General features: G+C 37.2%; 1 protein-coding gene across 2 annotated transcripts; it reads left to right on the top strand.

Annotated features, from left to right (window-relative positions):
* Positions 1-1,745: 1,745 nt before the first annotated feature.
* On the top strand, positions 1,746-24,293 carry MRL1 (Pentatricopeptide repeat (PPR) superfamily protein). 2 transcript variants are annotated; one of them, XM_089151351.1, is made up of 18 exons: positions 1,746-2,256; positions 2,524-2,755; positions 2,959-3,022; positions 3,137-3,281; positions 3,365-3,480; positions 7,673-7,801; positions 8,141-8,314; positions 8,442-8,606; positions 10,426-10,566; positions 11,304-11,403; positions 13,436-13,544; positions 13,681-13,772; positions 14,015-14,105; positions 15,266-15,497; positions 15,591-15,683; positions 20,772-20,820; positions 22,207-22,300; positions 23,691-24,293. In XM_089151351.1, the coding sequence occupies exons 1-18, from the start codon at positions 1,854-1,856 to the stop codon at positions 23,923-23,925; spliced, it is 2,664 nt and encodes an 887-aa protein (XP_089007477.1). In that variant the 5' UTR covers positions 1,746-1,853; the 3' UTR covers positions 23,926-24,293. The 2 variants fall into 2 exon arrangements, with proteins under 2 accessions (XP_089007477.1, XP_089007478.1); XM_089151352.1 differs by having other exon boundaries at positions 1,746-2,217; positions 23,691-24,290.
* The last annotated feature ends 207 nt before the right edge of the window (positions 24,294-24,500 follow it).

Here is a 24,500-nt window from a genome sequence, read left to right as displayed (position 1 = left end):
TTGAAAAATAAGAATTTAGGATTGGTAGAACCAGGGATTTGGGAATCGGGTATGACGGAGTGTTTGATTTTGTAAATTAATAAACTTTTACCCTTTAAAAAAAAAAGAAAAAGAAAAAAAAAGAAAGAAAGAAAGAAAGAAAGAAGAAAAAGAAGAAGAAAAAAGTGAAGAGTAAGGGCAAATTCGTCATAGAAGTGATCATTTGTCATTAAATTAACTTTTTTTATAGTACAGGGGTTGAGATGAAAATTACCCTTTTTTATTTTTATAAATAACATGTGACTATGTGTAAGGTAGAGCACCAAAGCGTTCATACAAATCCAATATTACTTAAATACGAGAACTGTTACAATGAAGCCTTATTTGGTGTACTTGAGTGCTATATATACAAAATACTTAAAATGAAATCATCTTTCTAGATCTCAAAACAAATGAATATTTTGCTTTTAGCATTGTCATATCTTGCTAAGATTTATGAATTTTATAATTTTAATCGAGGAGTGATATAATCTTGATTGAAGGAACTAGAAAAGCTAGGGCAGACCTAAGATAACCTTAAGAAACGTGAAACTTGAGAGTTGGAGTATCCACAATTGCTATCATTGGGAAGGGGTATGTTTAGTTTGCCATGGATGGGTAATCTGGAAATTGGACTGTTGAATATATAGGGATTGAGATGGATGACTGTGTCAAATATCAGACCAAATTCAAGAGGACACCCTCTAGGTCTAGGTATTGACATGCATCTTCTTGGTTGTCAAAGAATTGGTATCGACACTCTGGGTAGTGCTGGATTATTCAATGCTTTTACTTTGCTATTGGGACTTCACTAGATCAAATCACCAAGTTGTTTCAGTTTTGGTGGTATCCTGATATACCTATCATTTAACGCAAGTCATATCTCTTGATTTCCTTTAGGTGTTCTGGACATTACCACTAGGACTGAGCTGCTTTCTTTGATGAAATGACATACAAGCTTATCAAAGTTTATATATTTAGAGTGAAAATGATAATTAGATCATACGAATTATATAAGATGGACAAATTCCCCCTACAAACACGTACATATTTAAAAAATTTCCACTGCTTGCCTTGTTTGATGCAACAACAACAACCACCCTTGTCCCAAATGAGATCAGTGTATGGATTCCTACCTTCCAATTAATTCTATTTAAGACCATACTAGATACAAAGACTAAGTTAGAGATATCCTTCCTCACCACTTCTCCTAAGGTTATCTTTGGTCTGTCTTTTGTTCTTTTTCCTTTTTTGATGATTAGAGAGAAATAACTTTGATTGCTAAAATTTGTGTGTCATGATGCTCAGATGAAGTTTTAATTTTTTTAAATTTTTTTTCTAAAATGTGTAGGCCCCATTATTTTGTGTGGTCGGAACCCGGAGTTGATCCCGACTCAGTTGAATGGTAACAATCTAAATTCTTAGATCGTGTATTTGTTTTTTTTCCAAGGGAGACTAACAGTTGTGCTGACTCCTTGACTAGGATGACTGCCTCTGTGCCGAGTAGAGTTCACTGGCCAAGGTCCACTTCTTGGTTATCCAAGCTTTGTAACTCCGATGTTTGTGCTTTTCTGGTTGAATGAATTTGAATTAAAAAAAAAAAAAACCTTTACGGACGTTTTTAATTAATTATTTATTATTATTTGTTTAGAAAACAACGGCGTTTTTCCCCTTGTCTTCTTTTCTATGGTCTATGTTGTTTATAGTCACCATACACACCCCCTTCATCTACCCGATCATCTATCCTCCATCCACACACCACCACACTCACACAGTCACTGTTCCACATTCGCTCGCTTGAAGCTCTCTCTGGGAGAGCGTCGAGACCTCTCGCCATGGGTTTGCATATATCTACTAAAGCTCCAACTCTAACATTAACTTCATATGTCCGTGCGACTCATTCATGTTGCTCGGCGTCGTATTGTACTTTATCTTCTTGCTATTCAAGAAGTTGTTCTATTCGGAGAGAGTTCCTGGGAGAATTAAAACTTGAAATGGAGATTCTAGAATTACCATTTGGAGAAGCGGTCAAAGCTGTATATAGTGCTTCTACTCCTCTTGAAAAGATTGCACAGGCAAAAACAGTTCAAGGGTACAAAGCAAATCATGCATGGGGTCAAGGAAGAGAAGATAAAGTTTCAAGACGTAATTGCTTCTTCAGCCAGTCTGGTAGAGAGGATATTTACACATTTTATGAAGGTAAAAGCTCTGGTTTGAGATCTGGGTCAAATGTCAATGGTATGATACCCATAGCTCTTTATATGTTCTTTTCCATGGCAATAACTGTCATTATTATTATTTTTTGCTGGTAATAGACTAAATGGAGCCAAAATATACATAATTCTCCCACTTATGTAGGTTGTGCTTGAAAATATATTGAATTCATTGATGTTGTTTTTTTCTTCATATTTGCTATCTTCCTCCACATAGTAATGCTATGTTTTCCCAGAATTATGTGGCTTCTGATCTACTAACTTCGTTGAAGTCCATCTGTTCAATTTACAGAGAACCTTGAAGGTCAAACACCAGGAGCACATTCTAAAGAAGGTTCGTTTCATGGAAGAAAAGACTCGAAAAAAGAAAGGGTATTTCAGCGAAGTATGGGTAAAAGGGGTCTGGGTAATAACAGTGACAAAAACTTGGCTCAGGTGGATCAGCCTAATGGGTTTCCGAACAGTAATAGGCATGATGCTTCAGAGTGCTTGATTACTTACAATCGTCTTCTAAGAGATGGAAGGTACCACATGTTGAGCTTTATTTCGTCTGTTCACTATATATGCAAAGCCTTTGGTAACCAAGATGCCTCTAATTTTCAAGGTTGGATCATGTGAAGCAACACAGAAAGAATTACATAAGTGTTCAATTTGGATAGCTATGATTTATACTGTTTGATGGTAACTATGGGGACTGTCTGAGGATCCTTCTTGAACCTTGGATCAGGTTAACCAACTGTGTAGAAATGCTGGAAGAGATGGAACAAAGGGGTTTCTTGGATATGAACGATGTAAGTCCCTCTATTTACTTCATTTGTCTTTTGTATTTTGATTTGGTGATTTATCTCTCACTTTGAGACGCTGTCTTTCTCTTTTTTTTTTTTTTTTTGTTCCCTCTTCTTCAGATTTATCATGCTAAGTTCTTTAAGGCCTGCAAACATCAAAAAGCTGTCAAAGAAGCAATTCGTTTTACAAAGCTGATAGTTAATCCAACCCTTAGTACTTTCACTATGTTGTTGTCTGTGTGCGCGAATTCTCAAGATTCAGATGGTAAAGAAATTTCAAATCCATGTGCTCATATTCCTGTACCATACTCATCATAATGTCAATCCTCATTTTGTTCCTGCATCCAGGTGCTTTTGAAGCTCTGCAGCTTGTTAAGAAGGCTGGACTGAAACCTGATTGCAAACTTTACACTGCTCTAATATCAACCTGTGCTAAAAGTGGAAAAGTTGATACAATGTTTGAAGTATGTCCACTTCCTTTTTGAGTTTCTGGTAGTTACTGGCAATACATGAATGCTGAGGTTGAAAGATTGGAAAAAATATATTGGAGTCATTAATGTAATGACAAATTTTTAAAATTATAAAGAAGTAAGATTGGTAATAAGAAGGGAACTGCCACAGCTAATAATTGATAAACATGCAAGGTATACAAAATAATGAATTAATAAGCAATATCAGCCCTAAACTAACAAGCAAGGCTAAACAAGACTCAATGGGGAAACATGGGAGTGGGGATCATGGTAATGTAACACCTAATCAAGTGCAAGTTAGACAAAATTCTTAGAGAGAACTTGCTGCTCTAGTCCGAAGATCCTGAACTAACAATAAAATCCAGCAAATTATCAGAACTGAATTGATTTTATAAAAAGGAGTATGAGGGAAGTAAAAAAACTCTGCAAACTTACAAAAGGTGTGAGATTAACTACCCTAGGATAAAGTGGTGGAGCTTAAAAGGAGATTGCTTGAAATCTTTCACTAATGAAGTAGTCAAATAAGGAAAGTGGTAATTTGAGTTGTACACTAATACGATGTGGAATGAGATGGCTATGTGCATTAGGAAGGTGGCTAAGGATTTCATGGTGTATCAAAAGGAATATCAACATGGATAAGGATGTCATGGTGTATCAAAAGGATAACAAAATTCTTATAGAGAAGCTTGGTGGCAAGATAGTGAGGTTCAGGAAGTAAGAATATGAAAGCTAGCTTTAAGACTTGGAAAAGGACTAGAGATGTAAAGGATCTACAAAGGTATAAGTTGGCTAGAAATGAAGATAAAAAAATTGTGGGAAAAATAAGGAAGTATGAAGATTTGTATAATAAGCTAGGCACAAAAAGGGGAAAAATACTATTTATAAGATCTAAACCATATTAAAAGTGAGGATGGTAAAGACCTAGTATATGATGAGGACATCAAAAAGAGGTGGGAACTTTATTTCTCTAGCTTACCAAATGAACATACTTTAGGCATCTGTAACTCGGATGGTTACACCATTCGCTATGACACCAATTTTTCGAACTTACATACGGAGAATTATGATGTATGAAGTAAAAGAATCTTTGAGGAGGATGAAGTAGGCAAGGCATAAGGTTGTGATGAAATCCCAATAGAAGTATGGAAGAGTTTAGGAATCTATGGCTAGTTTGCTTGACCAAGTTGTTTAATAAAATTATGAGCACAAGGAAAATGCCTGATGAATGTAGGAGACGCATCGTGATCCCAAATTCCAATTTACAAAAATAAAAGAGAGATTCAAAGCTGTAATAACTATAGAGGCGTAAAATTGATTAGTCATAGTATGAAATTATGGGAGAGAGTAAATGAAACTCTTTTGAGACAAAAAATCACTATTACAGAGAACCAATTTGGTTTCATGGAAGCTATTTACCTTATAAGGAGACTTATAAAAAGGTATAAATAGTGTAAGATAATCTTCATGTGGTCCTTATTAACCTCCTGTCGAGTTAATTTGGCAAGTAGTAGAGAAAATAAATGTTGTAAGTATGTGAACATAATTAAAGATATGTATGATGGTTCAATGACAAGTGTATGAACAATGGGGGGACAAGGTAGTGAATTCCTAATTACAGTTGAGTTACATCACAGGACAACTTTAAGCCCATATTTATTTGCATTTACAATGGATGAGTTAAACATAGACATTCAAGATGAGGTTTCCTTGGTGTATGTTTTTCGTTGATGATATTGTTTTGCTAAATAAGACACAAGTAGGGATTAATACCAAGCTAGAATCATGGACATGAATTTTAGAATCAATAGCTTTAAACCAAGTAGAATAAAGACGAAATATCTAGTGTGTAACTTTGGTTGTGATCGGGTGGATGATGAGCTAGTGAGATTTGATGTGAAGGAGATTCAACAAAGTGGTTATTTTAGGTACCTTGGCTTAATCATAATAAAAAAGGGGATATAGAGGATGATGCTTCCCGAAGAATTAAAATAGGGTGGATTAAGTGGGGAGGTTCGTTCGGGGTCTTCATTGATTGATGTATTCCTTAAATCTCAAACAAAAACTCTATAGGACCGTTATATGACCAACTACGTTGTATTGTGTGGAGCGTTGGGCTGTTAAGAAGCATCATACACATAAATTAGGTGTAGTAGAATAGAGGATGCTAAGATAGATGAGTGACAAAACTAGGAAGGATAAAGTAAGGAATGGTCATGTTAGAGCTAGACTGGGAGTAGCTTTGATAAATGATAAAGTTAGGAGAAGGTTGATTGTGGTGGCCTAACCACATTTGATAGAGACCTTTAAATGCCCCTGTGCGGAGAAGTGATTTTAATCTAGATTGAAGGAATTATAAGACCTAGGGCAGACCTAAGATAACCTTAAGAAATATGGTGAGAAAGGATATACATAGCTTAGGCCTTGTATATAGTATCACCTCAAAGAGAGCTGATTGCAAGGCAAGGATCTGTGTAGCCGACCCCATGGTTGTGAAAAGGCTTGTTGTTATTGTTGTATGAAAATATTATATGGGAAAGGAATGGAAGGAAAACAAACAGCACTAATTATAATGGGAAGTGGAAGAAGCAAGAAAACTGTAAAGGGGAACCCCAAGGGAACCTAATAATTAATAAGATAATTAATTGATGGGGTGACGAAGGAACACTAGAAATATTTTGTAGATGATAACGGAGCAAAATAATTACTAGAAACTAAGTTTTGGATGAAATCATGAAAGAACATCCCTAGGAATATTAAGGAGAAGGGAAGGGAAGTTTTTTGTGATAAAAATGACGAAAGGAAAGGTAAAGGGAAAGGAGGGACGGGTTAGAAACTAGGAACAGACGACAAGAACAATGACAGAAGGGGCTGTCGGTAGGTTGATGAAAGGAAATAAAAAAAAAAAAATGGCTGTTGAACAAAGAAAAATAGACAAAATGAAGAATATAAAAAGAAAGAAAGAAAGAAGAAGGAAGTTACTAGAGGACTGCCAGACAGTAGAGAAGAAGAGAAGCTGCTACAAAATATTTACTCATGGGTGGGGCAGGCTCTTCTATTCTAGTTCATGGTTTCTCTTGGCTATATGTTTCATGGGGGGTTGGGGGGGGGGGGGAGAAAAAAGTAAATTGAAAACCCTAAATTAAAATCCCCCAAAAGGGCCTAGATGACTCACTAGTCACTACTAATGTTCCAACACTTAGGGTCAAAACTGGAAATCCAAAAAAGTACAGTTGAGTGAAAATAACCCATTTGCTAATTATAACCCATGGATTGACCCAAAAACCAATTAGATTAAAAATAACCCAGATGAAATGAAAGTGAATCAAAGAAACCCAAAATCACCCACATAAGACCCAAAGGAATCAAACGAGACCTAAATTAAAACAATAAAAAAGCCTATGGGTGGTGCTTCTCATCAAACCACTGGACTCTCGTGACATTTGGTAGCCACTAAACTCGCCATTGAGCCACATAGGTGCCGTTGTGGGTTGATCTCTACGCCAGTGTTTTTGGACACTTGAAATTGTCGCTTAAGACTGATGTCCTAATCAAGGATGAAGGGAGTAAATGTTATTTTCCCATGGGTTATTGAATGGGTAGGAACCCCTTGATTTGGAAATTATTTGCTGAGGATCCTTAGTAAAGAAGTTTAAAGGTTCAATAAGATTACATGGAGCCTGAGGTTGTCACAGAGGAGATTGTTGTTAGGGTTTAGAAGTACGTGGTATAACAGTGTAGGCATGTTACTAGGAAGCCCTGTCCTCGTGGAACCTAAAGGAATAAGCTTCTAGCTTTGAGATATGCCCTATAAAATATTCTCCTATGCCTTATAGGGCACACAGTAAAAGTGAGCTCGCAATGGTTCAGGGACTGCTTTTCCCAAAAGCTCGAGCTGTTAAGTAAGGGTAGAAACTATGTATACCAACATTCCCCACTCTTGCAGGCTGCATGTACATGAACGGTCCTGACATGACACACTTTTTCCGAGAAACACTATCATGTGGCATTGATGGGAGAAATGGGGAACCTTGTGTGTCTTCTTAGGATCAAACTCTTAACAGTTTTGTCATACATAATAAATGGGGTTTAGCACTTCTTTTCTGTGTTGTAGAACAAATTTCTTTTGTCATTGCAGATGAATAATGCCTACTCATATTTCTCCATATCCATTTGACTGTATTTCTAGGTGTTTCATGAAATGATTAATGCTGGAGTGGAACCAAATGCTCATACCTATGGAGCGGTGATTGATGGTTGTGCTAAAGCTGGACAAGTTGCTAAGGCATTTGGTGCTTATGGAATCATGAGATCCAAGGTACATAGCAGGGAATAAATTCTTATTTATTTTTGTCTGCTCCTTGTAGTTGTATACTAAAGAAGATCCAAGCATGTTAATGGGTAAAACTAAGACCTTTGATACTGAAGATCTATCTGATTATCATCTTAGCACTCAAACATAGGTTGGCAGCTACAAAGAGAGAATGAGATTCATTTGTTAGAGATACTAGATTTAATATTCTCTTCAAACAAGGATGTGGTTGCTCTTTTCTTCTTGTTTCTGCATATATATATATATATATATATATATTTTGATCTACCTCTGCATAGATATCTGAAATAACCTTCATGCTGAACAAGGGGTTTTATGCAGTAGAAAGTGAAGCCAGACCGAGTGGTTTTCAATGCACTTATCACCGCATGTGGGCAGTCAGGTGCAGTAGATAGGGCTTTTGATGTTTTATCAGAAATGAAGTCCGAACCACGTCCTGTAGACCCTGATCACGTCACGATTGGTGCTTTAATAAAAACATGCGTTCTAGCTGGACAAGTAAGGCACTTCTCCATCCTCCTTTCATTCTCTATTCTTCTGTGGAATTGAACAGTTGGGTTTTAAGATATAATGTCTGTGATTCTACTTGATATTCTAACTAACAAAAGAACTTGCTAACTTTTAGGTTGATCGAGCTAAAGAGGTTTACAGCATGATGCATGAATATAACATCAAGGGCACCCCTGAGGTTTACACTATTGCTGTTAATAGTTGCAGCCAGAGAGGTGATCTGGAATTTGCATTAAGTGTATATGATGATATGACAAGAAATGGAGTGGTAGCTGATGAGGTATTCCTTTTCAGTTCCGAAATTTGATGTTAGATGTTTGGTATTCTCTTCTTATGCTTGATTTAAGATTTGTATGTAGCATGTAGTCTATTATGTCAAAAAGTGTTGCATTCTATACAAGGTATTTCTTTTGAACTCTAGGGTGCTGATGTTGGTTGTGTAATAGATTTTCTGATCATGTTTAATCACTATCAATTCATCATTCTACATGCACTCATGCACCCACACATGGATATTCTCCTTAAGGGTGAACCTACAAAACAGTATTCAGCTTAAAGGATAATTGAAGACATCCCAAGTTATAGTAAAGAACTATGTCAGGAGATAATAAATGGAAAAGGGTCAAAAGCAAACAATAATTTCCTTCTCTTGGCTGCTTGCTGAGTGAGCACTTGATAGTTCCTGCCAGTCACACTTTTGCAGTTGGTGGCAAACTAATTGAAGTATATGCTCTGGATCAGTCAATTGCTGCCAGTGAATTGTAGGATCCACCGTGTTGTAAAATTTTATATTCTCAAGTCAACTCTTGAAATTATTTCTCAGAGTGGTCGATAAAGAAGATCAGTATTGAGCCAAGACCAAAGAAACGAATAGATGCCAGATAGGATTTTCATAAATTAGTCATTCTTATCTTTTCTTCATTTTCTAGGAGACTCCATAAGGACCTATCCTAGGTCTGAAGTAGACATGTGTCTTCCTCCTGCAGTCAAAGTCAATTAACAGAAATTCTAGTTGTTGCAAATAATGGTGCATTGGTGCATGTCTATGGGCTACATCCTATTTGATGCTTGGGGAACCCAGGACCATCAGGAGTGCGAGGGGTAATCAGATTAAGTGTGGCAACAGTTCAAAGAGCCTATTTGGCTTCTGTAGGTGTAGGTAATTCCCCTAGACTGGAGATAATATGATCTCATATGGGTTTAGGGTTTGCATCAGTGGAGGGTTTTGATAACATATTGGTTGGATCAGAACACTATCATAGCTTGGGTAGCATCTACTGTTGTGGATCCTTGGTTTGACATAATCAGGTGGATAAGATCCCTTGCGTCTTAGACGAACTGCTTGTTTAACTGGAAGCCAAGATGAAGAAGTGAGACTGCAGGTATTGGCTAGACAGGTAATCTTAGAATTTTTCATATTATTATTATTATTATTATTATATATATTGCTTTCTCTCTCTCTCTATTGTCACATCTCAATGGAATCATTGTTATTTTTTATGTATCATATAAATAAAGGTGGAAGCCTGCAAGATTGATTTCTATTTCAGATCATCATTGATGCTGTCTAGTAGTGGGAATAGTGTTTGTCAGGTGGACTTCAATTTGCTCATCTGTGCATGCACATGATTGACTTTATGTTGTATTATGCTTCTAAGAAAAGGGATCTGTGAGTTACTTATTTGAATTTGAATTGCCTGGTGACTTGGGCATATGGTTTTTTGTCTTAATGGTGTATATTGCCATAATGGCTTTGGAAAATGCATTTTTTTTTACAAACTTTAGGAGATAAGTATAACCTTGAAATTGCTTGCTTTTGTGGTGTGTTTCTGATTTGAGCAAGGAGACCAATAAATTTTTGGTTGTTGACGTTTAATTGGTTCAATGGTTGTAGACTCTTTGGTTTACACTATTGTCCTAAAATGCTGAGCTTTTTGTTTGGGAATGTAATCTCCATCTGTTAGGAGCATCACCTCATTGCTTCATAGGGGGATTGATTTCGTCAACTTCTTTATCCCTGAATCTGGTTATAATTTCTGATTTTACATTCTTTTGCAACTGGAATGTTGCTTGAGAATTTTTTTGGCTTCCTGATGCAGATGTTCCTCAGTGCACTAATAGATGTTGCTGGGCATGCTGGAAAAGTCGATTTTGCATTTGGTATACTACAAGATGCCAAAAAACAAGGCTACCAGATTGGAAGTGTGGCATACAGCTCATTGATGGGAGCATGTAGCAATGTATGTTCAATTTGGTGGTTTCTGTAAATATCTCACCAAATGTCCATGAGCATGGTTTGTGAGTACCCAGCACACACAGAGACATTGGAGGCCCGTATCAACTTACACCTACCCATTTTGGTCAAATAGTTTTGAAAAATATGCTACTTACTTGGCTCTCCTGCAATGCCCGCTTTCCTGTTTTATCAGCAAATCATGCATTTGGATAGCTATTTTGTGTTTATTCCAATTAATTGAATTGTGTTACTTGTGTTAGCGAAAAAGTAGACATCTCAAGCTTTTTTGAATTTTATCTTTTTCATTAGTTCAGATTTCCCTGCTGTTTGGTAGATTGAATCACTGCAAAGGATCCATGTGATGGAGGATCCCACACTCATTGCACTGGTGAAGTTTCAATTAGAAATAAGCATCGGAAGAGGTTAACAACTGAGCTTGATGTTGTGCAAAGTACAAGAATATCATTCCCTATAATGGAGTCTAATTGCACTTGTGTAGTTTCATTGGCACTTCAAGCTCAATTTTAATGCAATTCTCCAACTTATTTTGAGCTGGAATTTGACAATTGAGATGTGTTGGTTTCCTCTTGTCACATGGCCCCACTCACATTTGCCAGTGAGATAGTTTGCAAGACAAGACACTGCAAAGATTTGAGACATCAACCACGATTTGTTTTGTTATAAACTTTATTTTGTAGCTGAAATGATTTAACGTTGAAAAGTTGTGCCTTATTATTTCAGGCAAAGAATTGGAAGAAGGCACTGGAGTTATACGAGGATATTAAGGCCATGGGATTGCACCCAACAGTTTCAACAATGAATGCTTTGATCACTGCCTTGTGTATGTAATTATGTATATCCATGTTTTCCTTTTTAATGTATTCAAATTGACTTTAATTTGACCATTCTACTACTGAAGTTATTTTTGCTACTTCTATGTCCTTTTTATTTTGTGTTAGAAAACAAGCTTTAAACAATCAAAATAGCAGTTGAACTTGAACAAAGAAAAGAGAGAAGAAGAAGAAGAGAAGAGAGATGAAGAACTAGTAGAAAAGACCTGTGATTCTTAGCTAAAGAGTCTAGAATCACAGAGCACTTTTATTTATAGCTTCTAATGAATCTAATACAACTTGAGAGACAAGTAATTGTCCTCTAGAAGAAGGAAACAAAATATTATAGCTTTAGTAACTTCCTAACTCCTAAAATAGAAAGTTCTGAAAATAGAAACTACCACCAAAATAGAAACTATGCTTTCTAAAAAAACTCCCAAAACTTATGTAGCAAGATTCCCACATTAGAAATAGAAAATATAATCAAAACAACATCAAAATACTGTTCACGTGAACAGTAACGTGAACAGTAAACTCCAAATTTACGTATACTTCAACACTCCCCCTCAAGCTGGAGCATACAAATCTCCCATGCCCAGCTTGCAACAGATAGACTGAAAACTTGGTCTGAACAGAGCTTTGGTGAACAAATCAGCTAGTTGGTCAGTAGAGCTCACAAAAGGAGTTGCTATAAGCTTCTTCTTCACTGCATCACGCACAAAGTGACAATCTACCTCTATATGCTTCGTTCTCTCATTCCTCACCTTTTTAGTTAGCATAGGCTCTCCAAAGTTCCACAAAGTCACACTTACGAGTTGCTGATTATAATCAAAATAAACCTAATCATGTAAGAGGATCATTAGACATAAATTACAAGTCAATTGGCTTTTAATAAAGTTCCCAAAATCACCCAACAAAAGCCTAATCTGCCAACTAGTTTCGAACCCACCTTTCTCAACCTAGTTTCGGCGAAAATCAAATTTCACCATTGATTCAAAGTCGAATCGAAACGAAACATTGGGAATGTCTAATTGGCAGCAATAGGGTCCTAAGTATACCTTCAACTTGATCGAATTACATCTCAATCAAAAATCCCCAATTTTGGCTCTCGCGAGTGCTCTCGGCTGGGTCTGAGAGCTAAAATGCAAAATCGTTTGCAACAACTCGCACAAACCACTCACAAACAAAAGGGAAACATAAATGAAACTATTTGCAAGCATTCCAAACACCTATCATGTTACAACTACTCAAATCCAACATTTATAGCGAAGAACTACTCCTAAAACAAAGCCTAAAGAAGAGGGTTTGATGATTCTTACCTTTCCTAACGTTTCCGCAATGATCCGGGTGCCGGCACGCGTCCAAACGGTTAGGAACCTTCCTCTCCCTTGGTTTCTCCTCCTCCTTGAGCCTCAACCTCGTACTAGCAACATAAAATGCGAGTATAAGTGAAAGAGAGCTTCAAAATAGGGTTTTAAAGGGTAAAACCCAATTCTGCCCCGAACTGGGCTGGGGGCGGTTGACCGGCCGTTCAACCGGACCCAACCGACCGGCCCTGGTTGAGGGGCCAAATGAAATCCAAATTGGGAGATCTTTGGCTTGTTGGAAAGGTCTTTCGACGCTCTTTGTTTTGATACCTTATTCGCATCAATCGGATTCTCCATCACCGATCTATGGCCGTTCCAAGATCACCCTTTTTACACCATCATGATTAATCTTCTCTCTTCAATTAAACTTTAGGAGAGTTGATGAGTCATCACAAGGGTCATCCACCAACATTGGTTCCATTTCCAACCCTTCGGGCTCCACTTGAATGGCCCACATTTGCCGTCAACTCGAGGCCCGGTTTTCTCGGTTTCGAAGCCACGGGTTAAAGGGGTAGAAATCCGGGGGATTTCACACTGCCGCTCCAGCAAAGAAAGAATAGTATGCTAATGATCTTTAATATTTGTAGGTCAGATATTTCTAAATCCCTTCATCCTCAAGTGAAATTGGATTATTGCAAATCAGCGTACGCAGTCACATAATTGAACATTGTTTCAGGTGATGGGAACCAACTGAATGAGGCTGTGGAGGTCCTTTCTGAAATGAGGAGATCTGGCTTATTCCCCAATGAGATCACATACTCTGTTCTTTTAATAGCAAGTGAAAAGTAATCTTTCAATGCCATCACATCCTCTGTTCTTTTAATAGCAAGTTAAAGTAATCTTTCTTATGTTTGTCTAAAGTTCGTGGCTCCATTTTTTCCTGTCATGATAGGTTCTGAATCTCATTTTCTGTGTTTGTAGAAAGGATGAACTAGAGCTAGGCTTTTTGTTGCTATCTCAAGCCAAAAAGGATGGTGTTCTTCCCAGCATCACTATGTGCAGATGCATGACTGGTGAGTGTATTCACACGTTCAGTTAGTGAAGTGTCTTTATCTTCAACAGTTATTGGATTTTTTCCCCATTTCTGGCCTTTACAAGTTGATCTTCTTTTGAGCTAAAGTGGAGTTGTGATTGTTTTTTGTTGGTGCCTGGTGGGACTATTCTTTTGAACATGAAATGTGCGTGTATGAAATTCCAACTGGATGATGGTCTTTGGGTTCGTTCCATGTGTTGATTACTTGGGATATCTTGAAAGTTATGTGTCTAAGGAGGTTCGAGAAAGCTTATTCACTTGGCGAGTCCATTGTTTCTTTCAACTCAGGAGTACCTCAAATTGCCAGTAAATGGTATTTTTCTTTTCCCCCTTTATTATTATTATATTGCAGAGTTTAAAACATGAGAACTTGCAAATTATCAAAAAGTGTGTATTTAGACTACGTAGCAATTGATCGAATTGAGCTTCTCAACCAGTGTCATGCTTTTACATCATGCACCATATATCTGGCAACACGATCATGTTTTGCTTTGATATTTCCGTTTATCCTAATCAGGTTCAACAGCTTGGTTTCGGAGTCTAACTCTGTCCAGCAAATCTAGTTGAACCAAGACCTGGCCGAGTTGGTGCCCCCTTTCTCTTTTGTTGAAATCACAGCCAGATTTGGGTGGGAAGAATAAAATTGCAGTAAAATTGCAAGATCTTCCAAGATATCCGAGATATTAACTTGCTGGACATCTCATATTGAAAAAAAAAAAAAAAAAGGAGAGATTTTACAGAGATCTCATTGGCTTCTCATGTTATTATCTTAATTGTTGATATTCCCAACCAGCTTGAGCTTTTAGGTGAAATCAGAGTTAACGGGGATCTTTGGAAGTGTGTCTGAAGGTGTTCTCCCAACATCTCTTCCCTAGGTACCATGTCATAGTGGTGAGAAAAGATATGCATAGCTTATGCCTTGTATCTAATAGCCTCAAAGAGAGCGGATTGGAAGGCAAGAATTGATGTAGCTGACCTCATTTAGTTGGGATAAGGCTTGTTGTAGCTCCTTCCCCTCTTGGTAATGAATTACTCATTTACCCCTCCTCCCAAAGCCCACACCCAAATAGTAGAAGAAGAAGAAGAAGAAGCAGAATCACCTTTGTGATATTCCTGGCATCAATTCCTATCACCCCTTTTTTAAAGCTATTTGATAGTATCATAGGCGAGGATGATACAGATGCTTATTTTTGTTTGTAGGAGTTGTAGTCATGGGATTAATTATTCGTTGCCACATCATATCATAAATGCTTTTGAATTGGGGCAGTTTCTGCAGATTGATTCAGAAAGCTCCATGCACAACATTCATCTAGAAATTTTCTAATCAATTATTCTGACATTGTTGATGTTGTGCATATTCTTTGCATTGTATTTTGGTGTTGTCTTAGAGATCCTGAGGAAATTCATACATCAATACTATTACCATCATCATTGTTCTTCTGCAGGCATTAATTTCAAATCATTCACTTGCAGGACATCAATGGCCTTAACTGTCTACCGTGAGACAATTGCAGTTGGTGTTGTGCCTACTATGGAAGTTTTTTACCAAGTTTTGGGATGCCTACAGTTACCACATGATAATTCTTTGAGACAGAGGCTTGTTGAGAATCTGGGTGTGGGTACAGATTCTTCAAGATGCTCTAACATATATTCACTGATTGATGGATTTGGAGAGTATGATCCATGCTCATTTTCTCTATTTGAGGTCAGTGGGATCCTAAAACAGTTCCTTATCCTGAGCTTCGTTATTCTTATGAACATCACCCAGAGATATACTGAACCTGCTACTGAATTATAGGAAGCTGCATCACTTGGAGTTGTTCCTTGTGTGTCTTTTAAAGAAAGCCCTATTGTTGTTGATGCTCGGAATTTGCAGATTCATGTGGCTAAGGTAAGGTGGTTAAAACCAAAAGGGTTTGTATGCTGCTATTCCTTCAATTATATTTAGGTTTGCATTTCGCATCATATGACTTTGAGATCACTAATGCATAGAACTCACTAGAAATAACAGCCAGGAAGCAAGGAAGTATAAAATCTTCGAAATCTGAAAAAACCAAAGCACCTAACAGGCCATGACCGTAATATTTATTGCAACACCTAAAACCACTAACCAAAGTCTGTACTTAATTTGAGTCATCACTTAACGTAGTTATCTCTTAGACTAAACAACTCTTCAGCTTCATGTCTTTAGTTGTCACTACAAACATTAATAGCCTACCCCTTGTCAGGTAAGCCAAAATCTTCTTTGGGTTTACCATCAGGTCATTCATCTTACCATAGCTACTTCATCATCTATAATGGTCTAACTTTTACATAAATCAGCAGTACATTGCTTCCTTCTCATTTTGGACCTAGCATTCTACTTCCCATGGTGCTTGGAAACTTTTACAGTTTGAGGAGAAACTAGACAAGGAAATGTAGGAAAAAAGCTTCAGTTGAAAACATCAACTTCTTGTTTCAAAGACTAGTTAGGAATTTTCAACTCAACTAAGCTCTATACCCACCAATGTATTTCATCTTAAACCTAATCCATGCATCTTTTTTCACACCACTTCTTTCCTAAACTCGTTTTTGACAAGAAGATGAGCCGTGTGCAAATCGTTTTCTATGAATGATCTCTACTTTTTGCGTAACGATCAACATAAAGGCAAATTAAAACAGAGGAGTAGATCTTGGTGATGGTAGGGCTTTTGGACAAGAAAATGAGCTGCGTGCAAATTGTTTTTACTGAACTCTGTTATGATGCTTTGAATGATCTCTACTTTTTGCGTAAACGAGAGTAGATGGACTTCTTCTGCATTTCTTCTAGTCTCCTAGTGGTTGGCCCCCTATAGAGTGTGGAAGTTGACAGGCCGCTCAATGAGCTCTTGTTGTTCTTTGAGCAGAACCCTCTTCCTGTTTTCGAGGGAGCATATTTTGTTCTCGAGAAAAAGCAAGTTTGAAGAAGGGGAAGGAGCCCTAGACCTGCAACAGATAAAGGAGGCCTTGTTCAATCACATAGTTTGGTCTTCTAGAATATGGTGCCCTCGTGGCAATCTACTTGACTCAAGTAAAACCCCCCCCCCCCAAAATAATAATAATAATAATACTAATTTACTTTATGGGAGTGTACCTGAAGACCGGATGGATAGAGCTGCTGATTGAGTAGAATCTGAATTTTTTCAACTCACGGCAATGCTTGCCTGAGGGACTGGTAACTGAACAATCAAGATCATTTTTCCTTTCCTCTTTTGCTTCTAGTTATTCTTCTTTCTCATTTCTGACCCCTTTATTTTTTTTCCTTATTCTTTATATTTGATGCTTGTTCATCTATTGTTCCTACTGTTATTCTGTTTTATTTCCTTTCTCTTGCTGCTGCTGTCATCCCTACAAACTGTGAAGGATTTAGATGAACTCTTTAGTCTTTAGCGATCAAATCCATTAGGCCTGAGATTTTTGGTCTCATCAAACCGAATACTGTTTACTGCCTCTGTGGGATGGTAGTTAGCTTGGGGACGACCTACTTCATAATTACTTAAAATCCCCTTACTTTGCAAGTGATTATACATTATGCCTATTCTAAAATTGAAATTCCAGAAAAGCACTTTTCTCTACTTTATTTGCCCCAACCCAACGTCCTTTAAGTGTCAAAAAGGATTCACAGAATTCCTATTGCTCATTTTCATTTGGCCTTTTAAAAAAGTTGGTGGTCCAAAAGTGATCTAAGTCACAGTTTTAAAACCCTAGTTGTGCCATAATGTAGCCAGACAACCAAAATCACATATTAGTAACTAAAAGTTAGATTGCCTGCACCACAGGCCCATATCTGAAAGGTCTCCCAAATAAACCAGACACTAAAATTTTGCTGTTTTGATATTCAAGTAGCATGCAACTGGGGAAACAGAGAAAAACAAGAAAGAGAAGAAATAGAAAGGAAGAATTTAGATTGATGAAGAGAGACAATGGAACACTATTTTGGGACTGTTAAGGGAGGGGGTAAGGCAAAAGCTTATAGAACACTACACTTTCAAAAATATTCTGTAGTCTTATATAGTTCTTAACTAGAAACTTAGTGAACTTGAAACATTGCATACAAACATATTCTAACAGTATAAAATAACCACCAAGGAACCTAGTGCTCTAAAACATTGAAATTGACTAGAGATTTGAGAAACATTAATTGAATTCAAAAGGATAACTGTATTTAAGTATCTAATGTATCATAAACACTTAAGACATGCTCGTGTAAACCCCCGTGGACCTAATTTTGGAGCTATTATAATTGGGTTCATTACAATTAAATTCACTTGAAACAGGCGCCATAACCCAGTACTAGCAAAATAAGAGCAATTTTAAGAACTGACTTGCATGATACCCCCTGGTTTTCGGAAAAAACTTTTCCTCTAGGTTTATAGAATAGGACATCTTCAAGGCACAATCAGCAGCAATCATCCACGTAATGGTAGAAGGCCTGCCTGACTCTGCCATTTCGTAAGTAACAATGTGCTCTCCCTTTAATTGGAAATAAAAGAAAAAAGAATTCGTTCGGATCCTCCCACATGTTCAATCTTTTTTTCATACTTCGTGCTCCGTTTGCTGAAATGGGTAGAACTTTGGAGATGCAACCTGGAAGCTTGAATTTTACTTGTTAATGATCAAAACATTAGCCTGTTTATGCTCCTTTGTGTATTCCTCTTCAATGACAAGTAGTGCCACTTTGTCCGTCATGATAGCTCGTTTGCTTACTCTACCACTCACTGTAACAGCAGTTTTATAAGTTTTTCACAAAAAGATTCCATATGATCGGTTGTGAGCAGTGGTTGGCTCATAAATTCCTTAAGTTGTTGCTGAGTCTCTTTAATATTTTCTTCAACCTTTTGCAAATTTCTCTTGTGCTAATTAGATTTTCTGGTAAATAGAAAACAAGAGCATAAGATTCAAGGACCAGTGATGTTTTATACCAGTTTTAGGTAGGCAGGCTAGTGTAGCCTAAGTAGGGTCTGATGACAGAAATGGTTAGGCCAGACAACTCTTTTCCTAGGTTTGAAAACCAACAATTCAGTTGATTTCAACATAGGCGTAAGTCTAGTCTATTTTTATGACAAACTTGGGGCTGTTCTGGTTCCAGCAACCTGTTATGCAGAGGAAGGGAAACCTGTTAGGAAATAAGGGAGAGAAAAAGAATGGGTTACGAAGAGGAGTTAGCCTGTCTGAAAAATGCTGTAAACAAATTTTATATTCCATTCTATACATTACTGAGGGGTCCCAATGTTTACTAGTCTAAAATAAGTAATCTGACTTCGATTATACTGTTAGGAATTTTAACCTGCTATACGGCTAAAAATCCCCTAAAATGAAAAACAGATCTACTAGGACTGTACTCAAGACAACTCTAACAACTAAGGAATGGATCCCACAAAATCCCTGTAACAACTACTCTTGGAAAATCTTAGTCTCCTCACGACTAAGTAATTTTTTATATTTTTGTACACTACCTTACATCCACTTTTAGCCCCTATGTAGTTGATCCATCCATTGGAGCAAATCCTTCAGCCTGCTCTGTTAATTCAGTTGAAGAACCAGAACAATTAGTACAGTCACTTAAGTTAATCCAACTTGTCAAGTCTCTTCAAGATTTGCTTTAACCATTTGCAGGTTGTGTTGCACAACGTATGTTGCTGAAAACAGCAAGTAAAAGGTGGGACCTATGGTATCTATTATCAGGTTTAAGAATGCTGGCTACGCAGGCTTTGATACCAAACTTCGACATGGCCAGTCAATTCCAAGTTTGGAAACTATCAGTTTTGCTGCTTCATTAGCTCATATCTGGAAGATTTTTGTTGCAAAACCGATGCAGAGGGACAACCTACAAACCTGCTCTTTTCATATTCCAACTCTGGCAGGAAGGAGAGAAAGGTAAGAGAATCAGAAGTGGGAAAGAGAAAGGGAAGAGAATCAGAAGTGGGAAGGATGAAATTAGGCCATTTGAAGGGACAGGCTTAGTGTTGTTACCCAGGGGTTTAGGTTCTTCTCCTATGCCAGCTAGTCAGTTGTTGCCCCCCCCCCCCTTTCTTTTCTTTTCCCTCTTGTACTTCTCTTTCCTTCCTCAGGGTTTTGGTATTGAATTTTGTCATTCATCCAAAAAAAGAAGGAAAAAGAAAAAATCAAACCATTCGAGAGAAAGGGAGATACCAGATAAGTAGGAGATTATTTTAGCACAATGTACAGTGTTTATTAGGAGATTGATTTTGGACTATGAACAGTATCTGTGACAACATCGTAAGAAAAACAGAGGCCTAATGCCCCCAGTTCGCCTTCCACAAATAAAACTCTAGTCAGTCTGTAATCTGATAGAGTTGTCATTACATAAAACGATTTGTATTTCTTCAGCTTGCTCGCTCTAGAAAATATCACCCTAAGTAAAATAAAATAAAATCCGTGTAACACCCAAGATTGTGTAACATTTAATATTTACTTATTGTGTGAAAACTTGCGTGCATTTTCCATAGAAGAGTTATCAGTGATGATTCTGCAAATACTGACCACTAGCAGTGGGAAGCTAAGTGGCATGAATGATTTAAGTAGAAAAAGAATTGAGACATTCATGCATAATTGACTTGGACGTCTTAGGCAGGCACCATGGACATCTTGGTCGCCTTGTTGGTTTTACCTTACATCTAGACCCTTCTGACACTTTGGTAGATGTAAGTATGTAACAACAATGTCTCAAGTCCATCTGATCTTGGTTGTGAACAAGTCGATGTTTCTTCTTTTTTTCCCATGAGCAACAAGTTAGTGCTGTTATCTGGTATTCTTTCCCATATTATGAATTTTCTTTTGTAGTTATCTTATTAATCTAAAGTAGTTTCCCTTTGTCTTCCAGTTGCCTCATGATATAGAATTTTTGTTGGGCTTATTCAATCAAAAGTCTTCTTCATATGATGATCTTTGATGCTGTGACCCTTATCTCACTTCTGAATTCATTTTCAAAACTGGTCAGGTGTACCTGTTAACAGTTTTGAAAGGTCTCAAGCATCGACTTGCTGCTGGTAATGCTTCCTGAATATTTCTCCCTGAACTTCATAACTGTAAAACCCACACTTCATGTTACTCAAATTGTTACTGAATTTAGAGTTGGCAATGAGGAGAGCAAGGTTGGACAAATGCCTTTAGCCTTGCTCTTAATCGGTTAGGTGATGAATTACCTAACTCTTCCCATCTCAGTGAGTGAACAAGGAGGTCCAGACTTTCTTACCCTCTTCCTCCTCATTTAGCTGGATTGGACAAAGAGTCTTGTACAAATTGTCTTTGCCGCTACTGTCCATTATCTTTGGTGGGAGTGTAACATGAGAAGATGGACTTCCAAATCCCGATCTCTAGATTTGATTTAGAATGCCATCTATTTTGATGTTTCTTCGAGACTTCTCTCTTCCCCATCCCCCTGTTATTGACTCTCCAAGAAATAGGCTGATTGTTAGTTCTTGGAGGCTCTCTTTTTCCATCCAGTCCCCTCCTTGACTGGACTTCTCCCCCCCCCCCCACTCTCTCTCTTTCCCTCTTTATACATATGCTCTGTTGCTTTCAGTTATTTAAATTAATTATTCATCCAAAAAAAAAAAAACTGTCCATACCAGAGACAGGTAAGGCATTTAAGTAGTTTTCAGTCATTAATCCAAAATGTTTTTACATTGATTTTTCAACAATTTGTCATCCTTTTTATTGCTGCAATTTACCACATTAAGTAGTCAATGATGAGGAGGACATGCCTGTGATTTTTGCACAAATAAAGCTGTGACACTGATGGTCTTGAGGACAGTGTTTATGAGTTATCTGAATAAGCTGTTAAAGGAGCCCTTCCCCTATTGTTAGCAGCACTTTGTGACTGCTTCACCTAGTTGTGTAGGTGACCCCTTTGATTTCAGACCAGTGGACTGATGGTATTGCCAGTTCAGCTGTTGGATGGGCTCCTGTATGGGCCATGTATCAGATTTCACTGAACTCTTACCTTTTACTGTTGAGTACTGGACTGCTCTTCTTTACTATCGATAGTCTAGCCATTTTTAATTCTTGCACCCCAAAAACCCCCCACCCAAATAATAATAATAAGAGACCCAATAAACCCCTTTTTTCCTTCCATGACGATATATCCATTTACAATCTCCCAAAGAAGTCTTTAACATGGCAAATATATTTTGGATGAAATTTTCTATGCAAAGGGTGGTGACCTTGGCTCCATGTGGACCCTCTCTCCCAGAGCTGACAAAGCAGCCATATGAAACAAAATAATAGTAACATTGTTTTTTGGGTAAAATTGTTCTTTTTTAGTTACTTGTCTTAAATTTTTTTTTCTATAGTACTGATGCGCAAGGATGATGATGTCACTATTGACAGTTAAGAAATCAGTGCATGGATTTTGTAACTCACCTTGTCTACAGGTGCAAAGCTGCCCAGCGTAGTCATCCTACTTCCTGTCGAGAAAAAACAAATTACATCTCCAGAAGGAGATAAATCAATTAGCCTAGCAGGAAGGTGAGTCATTTTTATTTTTCTTAAAAATAACATGTTGAGTCTTAATATACTTAACTACTGGCTTTGCAGTTGCACCTTTGTCACTGTTGAGCCACTAATGGAAGAGATTTCTTATAATTAATATTTAAAGAGCACCGTTCTGGTTTGCTTAATTTAATTGATCAACATATATTTTTGGATGATACTCTGCCATTAATAAAAATAACACAGATGCTTAATTTAGTTGTATCATGCAACTCATAGCTTTTTTCCTATTTCTTGCTTCTTCTTTTTCCCTTGGTGGAAAAAAAAGCAATTCTTTTTTTCTTTGGGTGGTGAAAACGCAATTCTTAGTTTACCATTGCACTAGTTGAGTCATTAAATAAATAAGGAATAGAATAAATAATACTGAAAGGTAAAGAGCAAGATGTTTATGTAGGGATACTTTTGATGGTGTTAGAAGATAATTCATCCCAATAATTTCTTTACTATGAGATCTGTTCAATGGTGGCCTACTCCATGTAAACCATAAATAGCCACTTGCAGCCATGCTGCAGGCCGAATTTGATGGCCAGGTCTTATCATTTCAATGTTGTGTTTTGATTTCAACAAGTCTTTGAGAATCCAAAACTCTAAATGAGCAGACTGTTGCATGACTTGCATCTAAGTTTATACCAGTATTGATGGATCTTACATCAAATGAATTTTCTTTTTCATTTTAATAGTTCAACTTGTGACTTTAATGTTTCTATTTGTTCTTGGATGTAATACTGCAGCCCAGAATTTCAATATCAATCATTCTGTTGAATTAGTCTGTTTCCATGTGAGTAGAATATGGAGCAACTTGATGAGGTCACAGGGATTATATATTAGGGAATGAGACATAGATATCTTGTCTTCATGGCAATAGTTGCTCCAAATTTTGCTTTCTCTACTTCATTTCTGGTTGTCCCATTGGATTATTACCCAAACGGAATTGGCATGACATTTTTCCTGATACTGACAGCATACCCTCGGTGAAGAACACCTTCAAGTACTTCTAACATCCTTGCATGGTGTTCCCTCGAGTTCGACAACTGTGATTCGGCCTCCACTTGTATCTTTCCTGTTAATATTCCATTGATTTTTCTGTCTGTTCCCGACCTAAAAAGGGCTTACATTATGATTATGCTTTGCGAATCTGCATGAAATGCCCTCTGTAAAACCTAGATCAACGCATTTGTCAAGTATAAATGGCACAAGGTGCATGCAGCATGTCAATTGATGGAAGAACCCTCAACTTAAGCATCTCTCTATTAGCGATTATGATATTGGTTTTGATTGTCCAGAAAATTATGCAATATAACTAGATCTGTGAATAGACCTCTGTTTTGCTTTAGTATATTAACACTAGCTACATTTTGCTCAACAGAGTTGGTCAAGAAACTGGCGCCATGCTTCGGAGGCTGAGACTACCTTACCAAGGAAATGAATCGTTTGGAAAAATTAGAATCAATGGGTTTGCTTTGAAACGGTGGTTTCAACCCAAGCTTGAAGTCCCCTTCAGTGGAAAACCAGCAGAATTGAGCTCATCACCAATGCGTTTGGGCAAAGATATCATTGATCAGCAACGTAACATCCGTTCTGGCAATCTTTCTCTGGAATAGAAGTATAAACCTTTGATGCAGCAGTGCCTTCATGTTTAATGTAGTAATCTTCTATCACAGCGATATGGAAGTAGTCCATTTAAAGGTAAGAACATCTTACGTGTTACTTCTAGCACTGAAATTCAAATCATTCAATTGTACATTCTAAAGACATGACTTGAAGTATTGTACAAATCCTTGTTGGTTTTCCAAAGACGCTGGTCAAAAAATGTAGCAGCGTCTGATTTTTACCAAAAAACTTTACTGCTAAAAAGGTGATTTTAATCGAAATCAAATACCGAATTTAAATCCAAGTCGAATCAAACAAACTGCACCAAATCGAATTTAGGATTCGGATCAACCAATTGAAATTTAATTGGAATTGGTTAGGCTTAGGTTTATAGGTTATGAGCATTGGTTCTACTCAAAACCAATGGAGGGTGGAGTTGGTAAGACCAACACCTTTCTAAAAAGGTCATGGGTTTGATTTTATATATATATATATATATAAAATTTATTTTATTATTAGTTATTTTCAAGCCTTGAATAAGGCTTATAATTAATGCCACCCCTAAGTTATTTAATTTATCAATCAG

Source organism: Hakea prostrata, chromosome 4 (genome assembly GCF_041222555.1).
Source record: "Hakea prostrata isolate BN-2017 chromosome 4, UWA_Hpros_2, whole genome shotgun sequence".
In the NCBI taxonomy this organism is placed as follows: Eukaryota; Viridiplantae; Streptophyta; class Magnoliopsida; order Proteales; family Proteaceae; genus Hakea; species Hakea prostrata.
Note: the sequence above shows the minus strand (reverse complement) of the source record. Positions and strands in the feature narration are given on the sequence as shown.

Excerpts from the sequence above, each read along its gene's own strand:
- MRL1 (XM_089151351.1), top strand. The coding sequence starts at position 1,854 with ATGGGTTTGCATATATCTACTAAAGCTCCAACTCTAACATTAACTTCA. Across the intron at positions 3,023-3,136 it reads GTTTCTTGGATATGAACGAT|ATTTATCATGCTAAGTTCTT; the intron begins GTAAGTCCCTCT and ends CCTCTTCTTCAG. Across the intron at positions 11,404-13,435 it reads TGCTTTGATCACTGCCTTGT|GTGATGGGAACCAACTGAAT; the intron begins GTATGTAATTAT and ends ACATTGTTTCAG.